General features: G+C 41.2%; 1 protein-coding gene across 1 annotated transcript in view; it reads right to left on the minus strand.

Moving 5' to 3' along the window:
• Nucleotides 1-21,933, minus strand: part of LOC311230438 (splicing factor U2AF 35 kDa subunit-like) — a 34,445-nt gene that overhangs the window by 400 nt on the left and 12,112 nt on the right. The window contains exons 5-7 of the mRNA XM_084316709.1: nucleotides 18,376-18,474; nucleotides 17,515-17,648; nucleotides 7,912-8,004 (exon numbers count right to left, since the gene is read on the minus strand). Coding sequence (XP_084172835.1) covers nucleotides 7,912-8,004; nucleotides 17,515-17,648; nucleotides 18,376-18,474 — 326 coding nt within the window. The remainder of the gene's footprint in view (nucleotides 1-7,911; nucleotides 8,005-17,514; nucleotides 17,649-18,375; nucleotides 18,475-21,933) is intronic.

The raw sequence follows: 21,933 nt of genomic DNA on the forward strand, positions 1-21,933 counted from the left end.
CAAACAAAGAAAACACCAGCTATTAATATATATTTTTCAAGTTCTTGCACGTCGTAACGGGATGTTAAGTGTGCAAATGAGGCTTCCGGTCAGCTATAGAATGGAGTAAGTCGCATGTGACACAGCTGCTCACCCGTTATTTTTTTTTCCGTTTTAAAAACATATTTATAGACCACCAATGCGTTTAAAACTTGACGCATATATCAACTGAGATTATCAACTAACTATATTGACTGAAAGAATCGAGATGCCTCCAAAGAAAAATCAAACGATCTCAAAACCAAGCGCAGAGGACTCGCCTACGGCCACAGGATACATGAGACAAATAGCGGAGAATATAGACGTGATAGCGGCCGCCTCAAGTTCAACCCCTACAAATACCTCCGCGGACACCGAATATATCATCCGGGAAATGAGAAAAATGGAGAAGATAATGGAGACAATGGAGAAGACAATAACCCAAAAAGTAGATGCTATCAAAGAATCTATCGAAGGCAAAATAGAAGTGCTAAGAGTGGACGCCGAAGCACATATTACACGTACACTTTAAGACCACTAACTAACAACATGGTTTGATCCCCAAGCATTAGTATCCTGGAGAAATTTAGAAGAAAATATAGTAGCTCCACATAAGCTGAAGGGCATAGTATACACCAAATTACCAATTAAGCAATGCGAACGGAAATTTGGCCCCATAATCACTCATGCAATCCGGATATGGCGCGAAACACAAAAAAAATATTCTACCCTACATAAATGGCATAATCATACTCCCTTATTCAATAACAATGCACTCTGGATAGGAAAACAACCTATAAGATTCCCTAGATGGGAAAAGCAAGGCATACACTCATTAGGAGACGTCTTCAATAAACAGGGTTTTTGTAGTTTCAATGAAATACGCAAAAAATGTAATCTCACCAAGTCCACATATTACTTTTACGCACAGTTATTGGCATGTTTGAAGGCTCACGGTGTTCCATTAAATATACCAATTGTACACCAGATACCACAAATTCTTCTATGAAAGAGAGACATCAAGAGGTTTTGTTTCAGATTTGTATCATCAATTACTAACGTCCTCATATGAAACCCTCCACCTAGACTCCGTCTGGAGGAGGGATATACCAGACCTGGAAAGTGATTTTGATTGGCAAGAAGCCTGGGCAAATATTCGATTCACATCAAGGAACCCGGACCATCAACAAATCAATCTTAACTATATTCACAGGACATACTTGACTCCTATAAGACTGAAAAAAATGGGTCTTATACAAGACTCCAAATGCTCCTTATGTACAAATGGGGACGAGGGGACATTTATGCACATGTACTGGGACTGCCCACCAGTTAAGATATTCTGGAAAGAGGTGACCCAGCAACTATCAAATCTCTTAACCCCCTGAGGTCTAGAGTTTCTAGCTCCACCTTCTCAGAATATTTTTTTTTTGTTACATAATGTAAAATTACAGATTCATACCTTCAAAATAAGCCATCAATTGTCAAATTTGAGACGATAGTTTTCAATCAATGTCCTATCAAACATTCTGGTACAGTCATTACCAATTTGCAGCAGGAGCCTCTGAAGAGAATTCAGTGAATTCAGCTAATGATAAGGGAACTACACTCCTTCCCAGAATGCAATGTGATGTCAATGTCAATGACTAATTCACACCATGAAACAAAGGCCCAGCAGGGAACAATTACGGCTGAATGGGGGTATAGTGTGACTGATCAATACAGGCAGGCCTACAGCAACACGTTCAAGTTCTTTAATAGTTGTCATACAGAAGTACAGAATACTTTCATACAAAATGCTTCTTACTGTTACGCTCCAGAGACTGTGCTAGACAAGATAGTATCAAATAACATAATAACATAATATAGCATGAATTTAGAAGAAGAAAATGAGGTCACAGTTGTTCGGTATAGACATATGTACAATGTTCTGAGTTACCATATAATATACAATACACAATACTATGCAGTGTACTAATGTACAGTACTATCTAGTGCAAAGCAGAAATGGGATGAGGTACAATTTTAGGTACAATTTACAGTAAGGTGTACGAGTTGTAGTGCAATCCTTCATCCATAAATATAAAGTGTGGGGAGTGGGTGCTACAGTGTGTTTGTTTAAAGTGGGTGTGTGCTATAAAGTGTGTGTAGTGGGTGCTACAGTGTGTTTGTTTAAAGTGAGTGTGTGCGTGTGGATGTGTGTGCTATGTGTGTTTGGTGGTTGTTGTTGTGTAGTGTTCATTCATTGTTCGTTTAGCAGCCTGATGGCCTGGGGATAGAAGCTACTTCTGAGTCTTTCTGTGCTCGCCTTGAGACTCCTGTATCGCTTGCCTGACGGCAGCAGTTCAAAGAGGCAGTTGTTCGGGTGGCTCGAGTCCTTAATAATTCTCTTAGCCTTCCCCTTGCAACGCTTGTAGTAAATGTTCTGGAGGGTGGGGAGCCCCCCTCCAATTGTGCGTTCGGCTGAACGTGTCACTCTTTGTAGTCTGCTTTGGTCTTTTGCAGTGCTATTCCCAAACCAGGAGGTGATGTTGCCGGTCAAGATGCTCTCTATTGTACATGAGTAGAAGTTCTTAAGGATCTTCTGGCTGACTTGGAACTTCCTTAGGCGCCTGAGGAAGTAGAGGCGTTGTCGTGCCTTCTTCACCACACTGTTAATGTGTATGGTCCATGTCAAGTCCTCGGATATGTGGGCTCCGAGGTACTTGAAGCTGTTGACTCTCTCAACCGGTGCCCCGTCGATGCTGAGGGGGCTGTAGTCCTTGACCCCCGACCTCCTGAAGTCCACAATCATCTCCTTTGTTTTGCTGACGTTCAGGGAGAGGCTGTTTTCCTGGCACCATCCCGCCAGGACCTTGACCTCTTCCAGGTAGGCCCTCTCGTCGTTGGCAGAGATCAGGCCCACCACCACTGTGTCGTCAGCAAATTTGACGATTGTATTGCTACTCCGCTGAGCCACACAGTCGTGTGTGTACAGGGAGTAGAGGAGGGGACTCAGAACACAGCCCTGGGGGGCCCCTATGTTGAGGGTGATGGATGAGGAGGTGCAGTTGCCTGCTCTCACCACCTGGGGTCTGCCAGTCAGGAAGTCCAAGACCCACTGGCAGAGGTCATAGCCCAAGCCCAGGTCCCTGAGCTTGGCTATGAGTATGGAGGGGACTATGGTATTGAATGCCGAGCTGTAGTCGATGAATAGCATTCTCACATAGTTCCCCTGCCTCTTGTCCAGGTGTGATGCTGCTGTGTGCAGCACATGGGATATGGCGTCCTCCGTGGACCTGTTGGGGCGGTATGCAAATTGCAGGGGGTCCATGTTGATGGGGAGGGAGGAGCAGATGTAGCCCTTTACTAGCTTCTCAAAGCACTTCATGGCTATGGAGGTGAGAGCTACAGGGCGGTAGTCGTTGAGGCAAGCAGGCTTGGATTTTTTGGGTACAGGGATAATAGTGGACTTCTTCAGGCAGGTGGGGATGACAGCCTGTTCTAAGGACAGGTTAAATATGTCAGTGAATACTGGGGCCAGTTGGTCGGCACAGACTTTTAGGACGCGGCCGGGGATGCCGTCCGGACCTGCTGCCTTCCTGATATTCACTTTTTTAAAGGTCCGCCTCACCTCATGCTCTGTTACCCTGAACACTGCGCCTCCATCAGCAGCCGACCCCCCCCCCCCCATTGCCGAGGCTTGTGAGCTGGTGTTGTTATTACCAGCATCAAACCTCGCATAGAAGGTATTGAGGTCGTTTGCTAAGGAGATGTCACTGTTCAGTTTGAGGGAGGCGCCTTTGTAGTCTGTCATCGTTTTGAGCCCCTGCCACATAGCTCTAGAGTCAGCTTGTTCAAACTGGAGTTCAATTTTATCCCTGTAGCGCCGTTTGGCCTCTGACACTGTCCTCCTTACGTTGTGTTGCGCCACCTTGTGGTCATTCATGTTGCCTGCCACTAGGCCGTCATTGTATGCTTTGGTGCGCTCTCTCAGAGCTTCACGGACGGATTTGTCTACCCAGGGTTTTTGATTTGGGTAAACTTTCATTTTGGTAGTGGGGATTGTTTCTTTCACCCTAGTACAGACATAGTCCAGCACTGTCTCCGTGTAGGCATTAATGTTATCTGTGTCGCGGAATACAATCCAGTCTGTGTTGTGAAACACTGACCGGATCGTATCCTCTGACGTCACATCCCATTTCTGCACCTCTCGCGAGACTACGGGAGTACTTTTAATTCTTTGTCTGTACTTTGGTGTAAGGAAAATGGATGCGTGATCTGACTTGCCAAAGCCACTATCAGAATGAGCCTTGTAGCCACCTTTAAATTGCGTGTAACAGTGATCTAGGATGTTACCGCCTCTGGTGTTGCAAGTCACATGCTGGTAGAAATCAGGCAATACCTTTCTCAGATTGGCGCTATTGAAATCTCCCAGTACTAAAATGGCGGCGTTAACGTTCGTCGCTTGTATACTGTTTACCTCGTCGTGGAGTCTGGAGAGCGCGGCGTTGTTGTTGGCTTGCGGTGGAATATACACTCCGACCAGGACGATCGCCGTTAACTCCCTCGGGAGGAAGAAAGGACGACACTTGATGGTTATATATTCCAGTTCTGGGGAGCAGTGGTTGGATAATTCCTTCACATTCGTTGGATCACTCCAATTTTTGTTAAACATGAAGGCAATACCTCCACCACGTTGTTTACCGGACTCTGATTGTGTCCGATCCTTCCTATGGATAAAGAAGTGATCCGCTGGTTGAATCGCGTGATCTGGAACCTCCGGTGTTAGCCATGTTTCGGTGAAGCAAAGGACATTGCAGTCCCTAACGTCTCTTTGATATTGAATCCTTGCTCGGATGTCATCCAGTTTATTGTCTATTGATTGTACATTGGCTAGCAATATACTGGGAAGTGGTGTACGGTGTCGTCTGGATCTCAGCCTGTTTCGGATCCCAGCCCTTTTTCCTCGACGTCTTTTCCTGGGCTCTGGGAACAAAGGATCTGGTCCTAGTCTCCGGAGGATTTCTTCCGGCCATTGATGTGGTTCGGAAAGTTGATCCAGCGAGTAATCCAGTTGGTAAGTTTCCCGTAATCCAATGTCTATGAGTGACTGACGGTCATATACATTAAATGCCCCAACAGTTGGTACGCACAAAACTCTAAAAACTATAAATATTAACAAAAGTAAACACAGTCTCGACGGAGCAAACAGAGAGGCAGCCGAACGGGGCGGCGCCATCATCACGCCATCATCACAACACACACTTTGATTTGATGCCATGCATACACTAGATAGACAGAGGTTTAGATATTTAGATAGATATATAATAGTAATATAATAGAAAGAGAGAGAAAGAAAGAAAGAAAGAAAGAAAGAAAGAAAGAAAGAAAGAAAGAAAGAAAGAAAGAAAGAAAGAAAGAAAGAAAGAAAGAAAGAAAGAAAGAAGAGATAGGGGAGAGAGGGGGAGAGAGAGGGATATAGAGGAAGAGAAAGAAAGGAGATACAGAGGAGAGATGGAGGGAGAGAGAGGGAGATATAGATAGACATGAAACCTAAGTATGTAATTTCATCTTTCCTTGTGACAATATTGTCACCCACTGTACAAGACTGTACAAGAAATTCCTTCTGTAATGTACTGATTTCTTTTGATTTCTCTGTTTGAGAGAGTGTGTGTGTGAAAGAAAGAAAGAAGAGATAGGGGAGAGAGGGGGAGAGAGAGGGATATAGAGGAAGAGAAAGAAAGAGGGAGATACAGACAGAGAGAGAGAGAGAGAGAGAGAAAGAAAGAAAGAAGAGATAGGGGAGAGAGGGATATAGAGGAAGAGAAAGAAAGAGGGAGATACAGAGGAGAGATGGAGGGAGAGAGAGGGATATAGATAGACATGAAACCTAGGTATGTAATTTCATCTTTCCTTGTGACAATATTGTCACCCACTGTACAAGACTGTACAAGAAATTCCTTCTGTAATGTACTGATTTCTTTTGATTTCTCTGTTTGAGAGAGAGAGAGAGAGTGTGTGTGTGTGTGTGCAGGGGAGTAGCTGGGGGGGGGGGTTAGGATGATTCCAAGGGCCCAGCAAATGCCCCAATTTTTTTTATAGATTGGGGGCCCCACATTTTTTAATAGATTGGGGGCCCACAAATTGATTCTTTCATGGGGCCCAGAATCTCCAGCTACGCCCCTGTGAGCGCACCTTTCTACTCTAGAGAGCTGTCATCACCGTGATGCGCGCTTGAATGAACTGCGAGATAACTCATAACTCGTACACACACGCACTCTGTCTCTGCCATACAGTAGTTATGTTGTTTTAGCGCGACGTGGGTATATACACGGGCGAGGATGAAAGCATGTTAGACTACTTTTAATACATAAATTAACGTTCCGTCGGGTCCCGTGTATTCTCGAGAATGATAATAATAATAATGCAGGACCTCTTCAGATTATATTATCAACGACAGACAGTGAGAAACACAACCCCCCCCCCTCTCGCGCTGAAGAATATGCATATTAGATCACTCAGTGATTAACACCTATGCGCTGTTTGTGTGTGCGCGCGTCCATGTATGTGCGTTTCGTGACGCGATGTAGTTCTTATCGCAAATGGAGATTATTACAATCATACCATCTAGCAAGAATTAAACGTATTTACAAGTCGTATTAGGTTTAGCAAGTTGGGGGACGTATACCTTACATGTCAAAGCACTAGAAATGGCCATTTGTCTATTTTTATCGATTTCTGAAAAGATGTCCTTTTTGAGCATTTAAGAGGGATTCTAATTATTTTGTTGTCCGCCGACGGGTTCAAAGCTCCAGCATGACCCCTAAGGGTTAACTTGGAATATACCTGTACACCCCTCTGTACTACTGCTGAATGATGTTTTTGAGTGTGCAGTACATCCACAGCTAAAGAGATTGGTTTTATCGGGTATCACAGTGGCTAAAAAGCTGATAGCATCACGATGGTTCCAACCGGAAAGAATGTGCCGAAAGGTCTGGATTATTACATATCTCGATGTGATCTATCAAGAAATATCTACAGCAAGAATTTTGGGTCTCAATGAATCCAAAATGACATTGTGGTTAGAAGTGGTGGAGAAAATAAAAGCTAGCATATAATGGTAATGTCTGGTTAGGAGCGAGGGAAAATGGATGGATTATCCAATGGGGGGTCCGGAAGGGGGGGGGGGGTACGAGCTGGAGCATATGTGTGTAGGTTTTTAGATAACAGGTATTAAGGGTATATCCTATATAAGACAATTAACTAAAATGTGATCTCATTGGATGTGCACTGACAACTAATGCTTGTATATCTTATCGTGTGTTGTCATGTTTGTTTATGTGTTTGTTTAAAAAATAATAAAAAGATTAAATACAAAAAAAAAGTGTGCAAATGAGAACTATGTAGACCTGGAATCGGATATTACGTTTCCTGAAAACCCAAATCTGATGCCAACAGCCACATATTACCATGTCAGAAATCAAAAGTGCTTAATCTTTTTTGCATACAGCGTAGAACTGTGCTAGATCGAGGAGAAAGGGGGATTGTATCTCAATCAAGTGTGTACTGTTCAATGACCCATGGTCCAAGTATGTACTGTTCAATGACCCATGGTCTAAGTATGTACTGTTCAATGACCCATGGTCTAAGTATGTACTGTTCAATGACCCATGGTCTAAGTATGTACTGTTCAATGACCCATGGTCTAAGTATGTACTGTTCAATGACCCATGGTCTAAGTATGTACTGTTCAATGACCCATGGTCTAAGTATGTACTGTTCAATGACCCATGGTCTAAGTGTGTACTGTTCAGTAAAAGCAATGGATCAGAACTGTAATCAGCAGACACGTCAAAATGAAAAATCTGAAATTTCAGAACGCAAATTACAACACTCCTTGGAATTCCGTACCTTTTCCTTTTCCGGCCATACAGCTCCCTGCGCAGTTCCCGGGAGATCGGTTTTAGATGCATGAAGTTGCAAAAGCCGCCCCGGGTGCACTCTCTGTGGATGAAAAGCACACAGAGGGTTAAAAACCAGGCAAGGATTTGTGTTTGTGGGTCAACGCGGTGAGAAAAGCTCACCTGTAGACACTTGTTTTTGTAGCCAAAGCCGCAAACATTGAGCAACCACTGCCAAATCAAACAACCCCTCCAGTGGAAAAACACCACAGGACTCATGCTGTAGATCAGTGTTTCTCAAAGTGGGGGGCGCGCCCCCCAGGGGGGGTCGCAGAGGCATGACAGGGGGGGCCTTGAGATTTATATAAAAAATATATAAAAAAAAAAAAAAATGGATTACAGAAAATTATCACTAAAGTGCTATCTGTTGCAGCTGCACTGTTCTCCATGAAAATACCATTTCTCAAAATCTGAAAAAAAAGGATCACCAAGTTACTCTGGATAAAAAAAACCTTTACAGACAACATTGAGACAAAGCTTCCTGACACATCTCCATCCAAACTCTTGGAAGAACTCTTTGAAATCTCATCTGATACCACCTAGAGAGCTAGTTTCAGAGTGTGGTGCTGAGTACCAAGTATCTCATCTCATGGCCCACCAAGTATCTCATGATGCAGCCGTTAAGGTGTTGATACCATTCAGCACCACATACAGTACCACATACAGTATCTGTGTGAAGCTGGCTTTTCATCCATGACAGCTCTGAAAACAAAATATAGGGCCAATTTGAAAGGTCACGATATTGGTGTTATTTCAATAAATTTAAACATGGCCCATTTCATGACTATTTTGTTGGGGCGAGGGGCCCAAAATATTTTGGTCCGCCAAAGGGGGGCCTGACAGAAAAAGTTTGAGAAGCACTGCTGTAGATACACACATGAGACCCCCAGGTCATGTGACCCAGGCTCACTGAAACATATCAATAACATATTACTACTGCAGTCATGTGCCCCAGGCTCACTGAAACATAACACATTACTACTGTTGTTTGTTTGTTTATTTACACATATAAAAACAATTACATAATACAATACAATCCACTAGGGGTGGGAATCACCAGAGGCCTCACGATACGATACTATCACGATACGATAGTATTGCGATACTAAATATATTGCGATATGCTGAGTATTGCAATATTAATACTGCGATTTATTACCTTTTTTCAACTGCAAAGTAAAACTTTGTCAACATGTTTTATCTAATAAAATAAAGTTCAGTCTGTTCATCTCACTTCAATAATTTTTATTGCAGAACATGGTATTTTCTCAAGCAGACAGATGTAAACACTGTAATCTGTGTTGCATGAACCTGACAAACTGAACCGTTTGTATTACAGTCATATTCCAACTTAACTGAATGCACATGTGTGTGTGGACTACTGTACTATTACAGGTATTGAAATTAACAATGCAACGTCCTTGAAAAAAATACAAAATAAAAATAATCATTCTTTTTTTTATGAATAATTAAATATCTATACTTGGCATCCCTGTATCGATACAGTATCGCCACGCAAAGTATCGCGATACTACTACGTATCGATTCCCCCCCCCCCACCCCTACAATCCACAAAGGGATGTGTAGGAGAATTGCCTAAAAACCATCTAGGGGCTTGCATGTGGCATTCCTCACCAGGGAGCAAAATTACACTGATATTATATCAAGATAAAATATACAACCCCCCCCCCCCCCAAACAAACAAGGAACATTCATTCACAATACACACAAGCAGGTCTACATATAGGCACCGAAGCCATACGATTTCGGGTATAGAGAAAACAACTAATGACAGGAAGAATATATAATTATAATAAATAATAAAACGAAAATACAATAACAAAATACAACAAGCCATCAGACCACAGTTGGTAAAGGGAGTCCATATGGGTAATATTGGTGATCTGGGAGATGAGATTTCAGTGCTCTTTTGAACTTCAGAAAAGAAAATTACAAAATATGTGGAGGCAAAGAGTTCACCAACTTTGACCCTTGGTAGAGTAAACAAAACTAAGATTGGGAAGTGCGGGAAAGGGGTGGTCTAAGCAAACAGGAACTACGTGTGGGGTAATTATGAATTTGGTGATTGTGGGCAAACACGTCATGAAAAAAGAGGCAAGGGCTCCGTTTAAAGAACTATACACAAATAAACCAGTCTGAAGATGATTCACTTGATAAACACTGAGTATACCTAATTTATGGAATAGAGCAGTGGTTCTCAAACTGTGGTACGCGTACCACTAGTACTTGGTGGTACTGCTGGTGGTACTTGAAAACATTTCCAAAAAAGCTAAAAAAAGAAAATAATGTTTTTTTTGCAGTCAGGCCACTGAACTTAGAAGCAGGCCAGGGCCCTATTCCCCGTACCTGGTTCAACTAAGTCGATCAAGAGGGCCATTATCCAGCTTCAGTTAACCCGATGTTTGAAGCCGGGATTTTCATGTTCCTCGAAGGTGGATTCAGTCTCGTTAACTAGAACCAGACTTGAGACCCAGGATAAGTGCGCGCGGCCGCTTCAGTTGAAAAGCCATCACGTATCGGTAGCAGAGATCCTGATTTGTTAACGGCATTGATTGATTAATTGATTTAAAACTTTATTAACAGATTGCATTACGGCTCAATCGCCTCGCCGACAAGTTAAATGCGTTATCTATAGGCTAATTTTAAGTCCCTCATTACCCCAATCAATCAGATTATATTTCTTTAAACTTGCCTGCTGGCAGTAGGTTTATGGAATGGATAATCAAATGAGATCTTGCTAGCGAAAATAATTAGTTAAACTGTTATACGGAATAAGGACACGGCTCTCTTACCCATTGATTGATGTATGGTGGATCTTTTACTTATCTACACTGTGGTGTAACGGTGTCTGCTTTTGACTTTCACACAGGCGGCCCGGGTTCGAATCCCACTTCTCCTAGTCTTTTCCTTCTTTTTGCAATGTAGGAATATTTCAATTTGGTGCACGTTGAGAGCTATATAAAGAATGACATCCTCAATGCATGTAGATTTATAATATTTTAACTTAAAACTAGGCTACTTCTGCGTATAATCATTAATATTATATTCCAAAAAATTCCATTTCATGTCGCCCGGTTGCCAGGATTGTGCACTACCGCTGCGCCACTGTGCCAGATGGGATAAATTCATTGTTTATACATTAATGAACGAGAGACCCGTGTTTAGAATATTCTTTATTTTGAATGAAGTTTTATCTCTTTATTCTCATTCATTAATGTGACGTCAACGGCTCATTCAATTTCTCAAATCCGTCAAACAGCGCATCTCAGACATTTTAATCCCAGTTACAATATCACACAAAATCCACAATCCACGCATAGACACTTCAATTTTATGCTTGAATGAAACAAAATCCAGGCGCTCCTCTCCTTCCTCACTCATCCACAGCGGAGAATATGAAAGGAATCAGAGCCAAACGAGCGATAGGTTTCAATCATTAAGGATATCCCCGCGGGATTCACATTTGCAATGCTGCGCGTTGTTAAAATAACCACATAATGTGTACATCGCACCGAGCGAGCGCCACGGTATAATATAACGTGCATTATTTAGGACAAAGTGAATTTAGTATCAGCATTTTGGGTCTATTTTACATTTCAAAAGCCCCCTCTGGAAGAATGGAGCACAAAAACGTAATTCAGAATGGTATAATGCAGATAGTAGACTGTGGGAATAATTTCAGGAAACGGGCTGTCACTTCTTTGCGGGGGCGTGGCTATGGTTCATCCGGCTAACTTGAACTTAAACCCTGCTCTCGACCAGGCTCAAACTTTTTGATCTGTTGTCATGGTGATTTAGACAATCCAGCTTCGGGGAATGGGAAAGTCCGGCTTAAATCAGACTTGACCGAAAGTTATCCGGCTAACTCAGTTATCCAGGTACGGGGAACGGGGCCCAGGCCAGCGTTTCTGGTTGCGGCGGCGCGATAGTTAGATAATCTAAGTGGGGAACAACCAGGAGATCACTGTGACAGAGAGTAATGCAGTCTAAACAGTCATAAATCTTTAATTCAACTTCAGCCCTGATCATAACCATTTATTTTTAGATTTCTTGTAATGTCAGATAAAAAATGAAATACTCCCACTTAAGAGTTGGTGTTAAATCTGACATTACAAAAAATCCATCAAATTATGTGTTGCTGCTAATCATTGACACATGCCTAGCCTGTAATAATCCCCCCCAGAAGAATTTACTTTGCATTTGATATATTGAAAATATTTTACTTTTTGTGTGTTTTTTTTAACAATAATTTGTGATGCCATCACACAAACTGGCATTTAAAGGGTAACCATTCAAAAATGTATTGAATGTGTTATTTTCTTTTTTACAATAATTCGTGATGCCCATCACAAACACTGGCATTTAAAGGGTAAAAATTCAAAAATTCCTGCACCAGAATGCAGGAAATTAAGTTTTTGTAACTAAATAAGTGTGTGTGTGTGTGTGTGAGAGAGAGAGAATGACGGACAATTGCTTGCTGTGTGAGAGAGAGAGAGAGAGATAATTAAGTATATTTGCTGAAATACAGTTGTTCTTAATGTTCTCACTTGCTATGTGAGAATGTTAGTTATTATGTTCTCAATGCCCCTTGCATTGTATGAGTTGTGTGGAAGCGTTTGCTAGTTCTAGTGCTATCCCTTTGTACATTGTGGCTGTGTCTGACAAAAGTTAACAATAAATAATGGTATTAGGAATACATTTGCCTCCTGCGTGAACTGTGCATAGCTGAATAGACTGTATTTTAACGCCGGTCATATGGTGGTACTTGGAGAGCCAGCTACGTTCTCAGGTGGTACTTGGTGTAAAAAGTTTGAGAACCACTGGAATAGAGCATAGGTGTCAAACTCATGGCCCACCACATCATTTGATGTGGCCCCCAAGAGCTCTGGTAATTTTTTTTTTTTTTTTAAACATTACTCTTGGGTTAAAAAATAGGGGCGTTAAAATAATTGTGGGTTAATGCGTTAATAAAGCTTTAACTTTGACAGCCTTAGTTATTACACATACATGTATGTTGAACATCTGAGGTATTGATGAAGTAACAAAGGAAAAAAGCCAAAAGCACTTACTCCTCAGACATTCTTTGACAATTTTACAGCCCAAAATACAAAAAAGATCCAGGCGGAATAGGTAACAAAGGGTTGAAGAAATATTGTCTGAACTGTCAGATGCAAACTGGCTGTGTGACATAACCGAGCATCTCGCTCAATTGAATAAGAAGCTGTAGGGACGCAAACAAGTCCCACCCAAAACTTGACAAATATAGTTTTGAACTGAGACAACCCTTATTTTGTTATTCGAGTACAGTTACAGTTGTGTGTTCATGCAGACACATAATAGCAATTTTATTACGAATTGAAAATGGTGGACCCTGATGTAAACAAGTCGAAAGTCTTTCTCTGGTCTGCATCCCCTTAACAATTGTGTGTATTGAGCTGTACTGTACTGTACCCATTCTGCAATCTGTTAATTAAAGTTAATTAAACGATATTCCATTAGTTGGATGTATGGCCTCTGCAAGGTTGTGTGCAGCCATTTGTTTTTGTAACATCTGCTACATCTGTCCCACGTGTTCTTTGCAGCTCAGTTGTTAGTTCTGCCCCTCTTGACTGTGACAAAAAGGTTTTGAACAAACTTAATGTCATAGCTTGTATTTGATGATCTTCTTCTTTGTTATTTAGGCTGCGGTTAGACTTTTGTTTCGTTTTCAGATGAGTTTTGCTTTTCCAGGGTCGCAACGTAGCGGGAGGCGAGTCACACTTTCGTTTTGTCACCTGAGCACAGTGATGTAGTACACTGCCAAAGCAGTAGGTGGCGAACATGAAGGCAATTTTCAACCAATCAGAACTTGAATGTGCCAATACACTTCCTGCAAAGAAAATGTCAACAAGGCAGGCGCCGCCATCTTTAAATGCCTATTTACCCAATGCAGCACTTATTTTTCAGCAAAATGTAATAAAAGTGCAATAAACAAAACGGATACATTCACTGTGTGTTCTGCCTCTCATTTGTTGATGAAACAAAACTAACATCAACACAAGTGACCACCAAGAGCGGATAGTTTAGTCTCAAAAAGGATCGGCAATGTTGTTAGCTACATGCTAACGTGACTGGAATATGCCAGTATAACAGTATAGCATTGTGGCTAGAAGCTAACGCTAGCTCACGTTAACCACCCAGCACCAAACTGATGATATCGGGAGCTATCAGTAGCTAGATAACATTAGAGACAACGCTGTGTGTATTAAACAAAGGTGAATAGATGACTGGGCCATTTTGTTTAATGCTTGTTAAGATTGAAAGAGGAGCTTGAGCTAACAGGGTCTGATAGCTAACGCTAGCTCACGTTAGCCAGCGGCAGTGCTCATGCAATCGGTAATGCTAGCAGAATGAATGATGTAAACTTTATTTAACATATTGCATAATGGGTACAATACAATACGGCTCAATACAAACAATTGTTAAGGGAATGCAGACTGTTGTAGCTTGGACTGGGGTCCTTATAACAATAACTTGACAACACATGGTAGCTGCAGCTATTTGGGACAGCTCTGTTGTCACCGGAAGGGCACGCAGATGGTATCTACTGCGCATGGGCGTTTTCGCAACAACGGCTACGCGCAGATTACACAACATGTTGTCGGCGAGTTTTGGCGCTACTCCAAAACGGAAAACACAATTTAGCGTTTTCAGTAGGGCCACAACGTATCCGGCAAAAACGGCATTTCTATGTAATAGGGACATCAAACGTATTCAAAAACGTATAAAAACTAGCACAAAAACACTGTGTGTATGTAACAAGCACCTTACTTGAATGGTTTGATCATTGATTAATGGAGTAATATGGGGTTCTGATAAACTAAAATTATTTGTTAAAATAACATAAGCTAACATATTTTTACATCTATGCAAATGCATATGCAATATGTATAACTTGAATAAGTAATAAATACAGAAACAACATGTTTAACAATATGTAAATGAGTAGCTACATTTATTTTACATTACATTAACATTTATACGGTCTTTGGCCCTTTGAGGGCAACCATAATGCTGATGTGGCCCTCTGTGAAAATGAGTTTGACATCCCTGGAATAGAGGCTGAGAAGAATGACTTCGGTGTACACAGCTGATGATTTTTAGAGCTCGTTTCTCAAGTTTGGTCTGATGAGTACTACCCCAAACTAAATTGCAGTAATTGATATATGGGTATAGAGTAATATAACATTGTGGCAACCTCAGTGCTCAGCAAGTGATGTGTTTTTCCAAGAATACCAATACTCTTGGCCATTTTTGTAGTTATGGCTGTGATATGAGGTTTCCATGATAGGGATTCATCAAGCAGAACAACAAGGAAGCATGTAGAACACACCCTAGCTATGGGGATGTCATTGATCACTACTTTAGATGAGGAGTTAAAAATCACAGATTTGAGACAAAAAAAACACGATTTTTTTTATGTTTAGTGATAATTTGTTGCATTTAAACCAGGCTCACTGAAACATATCAATAACATATTTTCTAGTGTTTGGTTTTTTATTATTTTACTTTTTACTGTATGAAGCACAATTTCAGGAGGGTCATACAGAACCAAGCATTTCACTATAATATACATTATATTATATGTGACAAATAAAAAACTAAACTTGAACTTAACCTATTACTACTGGTGTCATGTGACCCATCAATCATTTTGGGTACCACCGACCCATCGTTTTAAGAGGCGGGGAAGTCGAGACGCTATTAAAAGAAGATACGAAGCATTGTGCGAAGCACAATTACACAAAAATACAGAACAAAATCAAAGACAACCTGGACAGGTGGGCAAAACTTAAAAACTCAGTACAGGCAAGGGTATCAATAGTTAAGATGGATGTACTACCTAGAATCAACTTCATCAGTTCAATGCTACCGTTACCCCCTCCAGAGGGTTACTGGAAAAGATTACACTCCTCCACATACAAATTTATTTGGAATAACAAACCACCTCGCATAAAAAGATCCACCGCACAGAGAAATAAAGCAGACGGTGGCATGGCAGTTCCAGATTTTTTCCAATATTTTAAGGCATACACATTAAGACCATTGACAATATGGTTTGATCCCCAGGCATTGGTATCCTGGAGAAAATTGGAAGAAAACATAGTAGCCCCACATAGACTGAAGGACATAGCACACACTAAACTTCCAATCAAGCACTGTGAGCGGAAATTTGGCCCCATAATTACCCATGCAATCCGGATATGGCGTGAAACACAAAAAAAATATCCTAACCTACAAAAATGGCATAATCACACTCCCTTATTCAATAACAATGCACTCTTAATTGAAAAACGTCCTATAAGATTCCCTATATGGGAAGAGCAAGGCATACACTCATTAGGGGATATTTTTAATAACCAGGGTTTTTGTAGTTATGGAGAAATATGCACAAAGTTTAACCTCACCGGGTCCACATGGCTTTTTTTACATACAGTTACAGCTATGTTTGAAGTCTCACGGTGTTCCATTAGACATACCAGTTGAACACCACAGATAACACAAATTCTTCTATGAAAGAGAAACATCGAGAGGTTTTGTATCAGGTTTTTATTATCAATTACTAACGTCCTCGTATGAAACCCTCCAACTAGACTCTGTCTGGAGGAGGGATATACCAGACCTGGAAAGTGACTTTGATTGGCAAGAAGCATGGGCAAATGTCCGTCTTACATCAAGGAACCCGGACCATCAACAAATCAATCTTAACTATATTCACAGGACATACTTGACTCCTATAAGACTGAACAGAATGGGTCTTAAACAAGACTCAAAATGCTCCCAATGTACAAATGGAGACGAAGGGACATTTATGCACATGTATTGGGACTGCCCACCAGTTAAGGCATTCTGGAAAGATGTGACCCATCAATTATCAAAACTCGTATCTTGGAATATACCAGTACACCCCTCTGTATTACTATTGAATGATGTTTTTGAGTTTGCAGTAAATCCACAGCTAAAGAGATTGGTTTTATCGGGAATCACAGTAGCTAAAAAACTGATCGCATCACGCTGGTTTCAACCGGAAAAAATGTGCCGGAAGGTTTGGTTTCTTACATATCTCGATGTGATTTATCAAGAAATATCTACAGCAAGAATTCTGGGTCTCAACGAATCCAAAATGTCAATGTGGTTAGAAGTGGTGGAGAGAATAAAAGCTAGCTTATAATGGTAGTGTCTGGTTAGGAGTGAGGGATAATGGAGGTACTATCCAAGGAGGGGTCCGGGAGGGGGGGGTTCGAGCTGGAGCATATGTGTGTAGGGTTTTAGAAAATAGGTATTAGGGGTATATCCTGTATAAGGCATTGGTATAATTGGTAATTTCGTTGGATATACACTGTATAGGTGTAAAATATGCATGTCATATTAGCCACCTTGATTGTTAGTTTCATTATGCATTGTGTGTTGAGTACTGACTTTTAACAATTTTTGTTTTGCAATAAGAAAAAAAAAAAAAAAAAAAAAAAAAAAAAGAAGATGCGACACTGACCCCATTTCATACTGGCGACAGCAGGCTTCCCTGAAGTCCGTGACGGGAGAGAGCTCTGCGCTGATGGGCTGGCTGTTAAACCAGCGGTTGTTCAGGTCCATGACGGCTTTCTCTGCATCCTCTTCACGACGGAACTACACAACACACACACAGGCCTTTCAACACCTAACATCCATTGATGATTCATTATGAGGTTGAAGCTAATTAATACTTGTCAACTACAACGGTTACATTCAGGTTTCGTACTCATTTGTCCTATTCCTTGCGATTCTGTGATTATTCCATGATATATATATATAGCATAACTTCCATGATATATATATATTTTTGTTGGGATAGCCACTTTTGAATGTCCCAGGTCTGGTTTTTGACAAGCTACAACTATTGACCCGCCTCGGACAGTCAGACCCCACCCTCTTTTCTCGATTCGCAAATTGCAACCGGTCAAGGATCAAGAAAGGAGGGGAGGGGTTTGAGATACATGTTTGTTCTACAGCTCTCCTCCTACATATACATTTTTCTTTGTTCCATGATATCTTGATGGACAGAGGAACATCACACACAGTCATGTAGGGCTGCACGATTCTTGCTAAAATGTGAATCACGATTTTTCTCTCTAAGAATTGAGATCACGATTCTTATTCTTTCAATAAAATAATTGATTGCACTCTTCTTAAACAGACAACATATCATACCAAAGTGCTTGACTTAAACTTAAACATAACATATATGAAAGTGCTTGACTTAAACTCAAGTCTCTTGTAACATACAAAATAACTCAAGTCAGAATCATCATCATTTAAAAAAAGTGAAGTAAAAAGTAAAAAAAAAAAAAAATCATAATTTAGAAATGAGACTAACCTTGACATAGACGTTGCCCACCAAATGGTCTCCCAGGTTATCGCACACGTTCATCTCCTCCACCTCTCCGTACTTCTGCTCCATCTCCGTGAACACCTCCTGTGGGCGAGAGAGAGACAGAGACGGGAGAGAGGAGCGACAGGGACAGACGGGTTTGTCAGAAGGTCTCGCATAGACTGAACTGGTTTGACTCAAAAGTGTCATGTCGCCAAGCTGCCACAGGGGGAGAGTTACCCGTCCCTTTAACTTGCTTTTGTATTGAAATCAACGTTTTCCTAATGCCTTTGGTTACACAGCGTCACGTTACACTGCATCACATTACACAGCGTCACGTTACACAGCATCATTGCACACCATTATGATACTGTATGTGGGCTGAATATAAAACCTTTTCCCTGCAATGCCTTGTGGTTAAACAAAAAGAAAACATATTTTCAACCCCTCATCTTCTGTAGTAAGGCTAGAGAATATATATATAATATATATACACAGGGCTTTCCCTAAACAATGGTATAGGGGCACCGTGACACTGACAACACGCCAGTGTTTTACGTCACTGTACTTAAATAAATAATTGAGTTGACTGCTGTAGTGTGTTGGTCATATTAAATAAAAAGTACATTAATGTAACTGCTTTGTGGTCAATACATTCATATTTTCAATAATGCACAAGGTTAGAAGGTTCCTTGTACAATTTACAGCGTTATTTCTCTTGAGAATGTCTTTCATATGCAAGCAAAATTGGTATTGTACGTGAAATACCCCTAACTGATCGAAACCGGCCCTTGTGAAAGGGAATCGACTTTTGGGAATTGGGAAATGAAGAGGCAATAGCAGCCCAAGGCCGAGTTAAGAGAAAAACAAAATGACACTATCTTTTCTTGGCAATTCAAATGCTGAATCACGTCATCATTGAATTTTTCAAAGAAGTGAAGGGGTGAATCTGTGTGTGTGTGAGGTTGGGCTTATGCGCTCTATATATGGACTTTCTGGGGGGTTTAAAGGTGCTAGTATAGATACAAATTTTATATATAATATATACCGGTATATTTGTTACATTATTGTCCATTTATTTTTTATAATAAGAGCTAATATTTTTAATTTTTCTTTTTTTAAATAAACGTGTTGCTTTTCCCACAAAAAAGTATCGAGTAAATGGTAAATGGCTGCTTTTTTATATAGCGCTTTTATCCAAAGCGCTTTACAATTTGTTACTCACCTTTTACCCATTCACTCACACACCGACGGCGGAGGCAACCATGCAAGGTGCCAACCTGCTCATCGGGAGCAATTAGGGGTTAGGTGTCTTGCTCAAGGACACATCGACACATTGCCCAGAAGGAGCGGGAATCGAACCGGAACCTCCGGATTGCCAGACGACTGCTCTACCCCCCGAGCCACGAGTATTGATCATTCAAAAAACATTGGCGGGGTCCTAAATTAAGATCAGGGGTTCGCTCAACCCCATTTTATTTAGTATTTTCTTTGGCGACCCCACACTTAACTCTTTGGGCGCCACGCCCTTTCCCCCATCTGTAGTACTCAATGGCGCCAGCGTTGACCATTTTAGCGATGTTTGCAGACCCATCGTGTGTTCTGTATTATAGCTATGGAGACAATAGTATGGCTCATTTGACAGGCATTGTTCACAGTCCATCACTGACTAATCAGTTCATTTCTACATACTGTAGTTTTTGCGCTATTACACGCTATTACATCGCCCCTTTCCAAAATAATCCAGTCTTTTTTTATAGATAGCGAGATATGACGCGTTATATGCAATATGCCCAAGGCGCTCTGGTTGATCGCCTGAAACCCCAAATACTTCCAAATCCAAAAGGTATATACCATGTATGCGTCTTCACAAAATCATCATGGGGGGGGGGGGGGTCGTTTTAACTAGAAACCATGATCGTGTTTGTCAAGCATGTTTTACGTCCGGTAAAACACGACACTGATCATTACAGAAGCATGTTTTACGTTAAAAAAAAATACCAGCAGGAGACCTTACCTCAGTCAGAAAGTAGTCCAAAATTAATAAATCCCAGTCGACCCCATGGCGATCGCAATTACTCGTGTATATTCTACTAGGGGTGGGAACCAGTTTCATCACGATAAGATATCGATTCTTTGGACAACGATACGATATTTGCCGATATCACAAAGTCTGCCACGATACGATTCAGGTGCCTGCGATCGATATGAGGCGATATTATGTGCCCATTTAACACAATCAGTCACATTTAGATTAACAAAAAAAAAGCTACGGAAATATCAATTGATGTTTTTATTTTTGAGCTCTTCCAGACATTTAAATGAAAAACAATCTATTGTTTTTAATACAAATAGACCTCCTGTTCACTTTTTATATATTGAGCTTTAAACTTTAAGTAAAATGTTTTGGAACTCACAACACGCAAGCTAAAACCCCTTCCTCTCCCAAACTTCCTACAATTGTTTTATGTTGCATGATGATCATGAATACATTTATTATGTATTCATGTTTAAATATCAACATTATCTGTCCATCCTCAGTAACACACACACACTGCCCCTCCACCAGTCCCCACACACAGAAAGGTAGAATGCCCCCGCCCCCCCTCCTTTCCCTCTCCGTCTCCTGTTCTCTCACGGTTAGCTGCTTAGCTTAAGCAGCCAACGTGAGTCACGTTCATTTAGATATTTAACGCGACGTGGGCATAAAGGAATGGCGACGATGCAAAGCATGTTAGATGCATTTGACCCCTTGCGGGGAAAAAACTGCACAGACTTATATCGCTTCGCAAAATAGACGCTCTGTTCTGCTGTACAGAGCTACACAGAGTTTCACTGGGCGCCGGCGGATATGACTCGCGGATTTTCAAAATAAGAGTATCGCAATATGAATCGATCTTTTTACGTTGCATCAATCCTATTTGATTATTGATAATAGATCGATATATCGATCTGGATCGATGTATCGTCCCACCCCTATATTCTACCATACGGGAAAGAATAGCTCTGAGGCACCAAATCTTCCACCGATTGCCATGTTGTGATCCACTCCTAGGCGGAAAGAGCCAGAGGTAAACTCAGTACTGGCCCAGGCTGGAAGACTACTGATATCCCCAGTTCAAAAGGTAGGCGATACTGCCACCTGGTGAGATTCGATCGTTATTGCAATTCCAACGTAGGCAGATGAGCCAGAGAGACCTAGAGAGCTCCGGGCGAGTGTTTATAACGGGGATCAAAGGGAAAAGATCGAAGGATCTAAAAACGAGATATAAAGTTTTTGGCACTCAACGCTTGGCGGCTAAACACGAGATATTACGTTTTTATTTTATTACAGCACTATGTTATCAATACACATTTATAAAACGAGGCATATTTAGCCAAAATGTTTTTTTTTACTGTCACCTACCCACGACCCCACTTTGGGTCGCAACCCGTAGCTTGAGAACCGCTGGTTTAGATGTTGCGTGCATGTATATATCCCCTCCCTACTTCCATTTCCTCACATGGATTGCACCTGATTGGAAAAATTACACGCTGGTGCTCTATTGCGACATCTAGTGGCTG

Source organism: Notolepis coatsorum (genome assembly GCF_963971535.1).
Source record: "Notolepis coatsorum genome assembly, chromosome: 1".
Classification (NCBI taxonomy): domain Eukaryota; kingdom Metazoa; phylum Chordata; class Actinopteri; order Aulopiformes; family Paralepididae; genus Notolepis; species Notolepis coatsorum.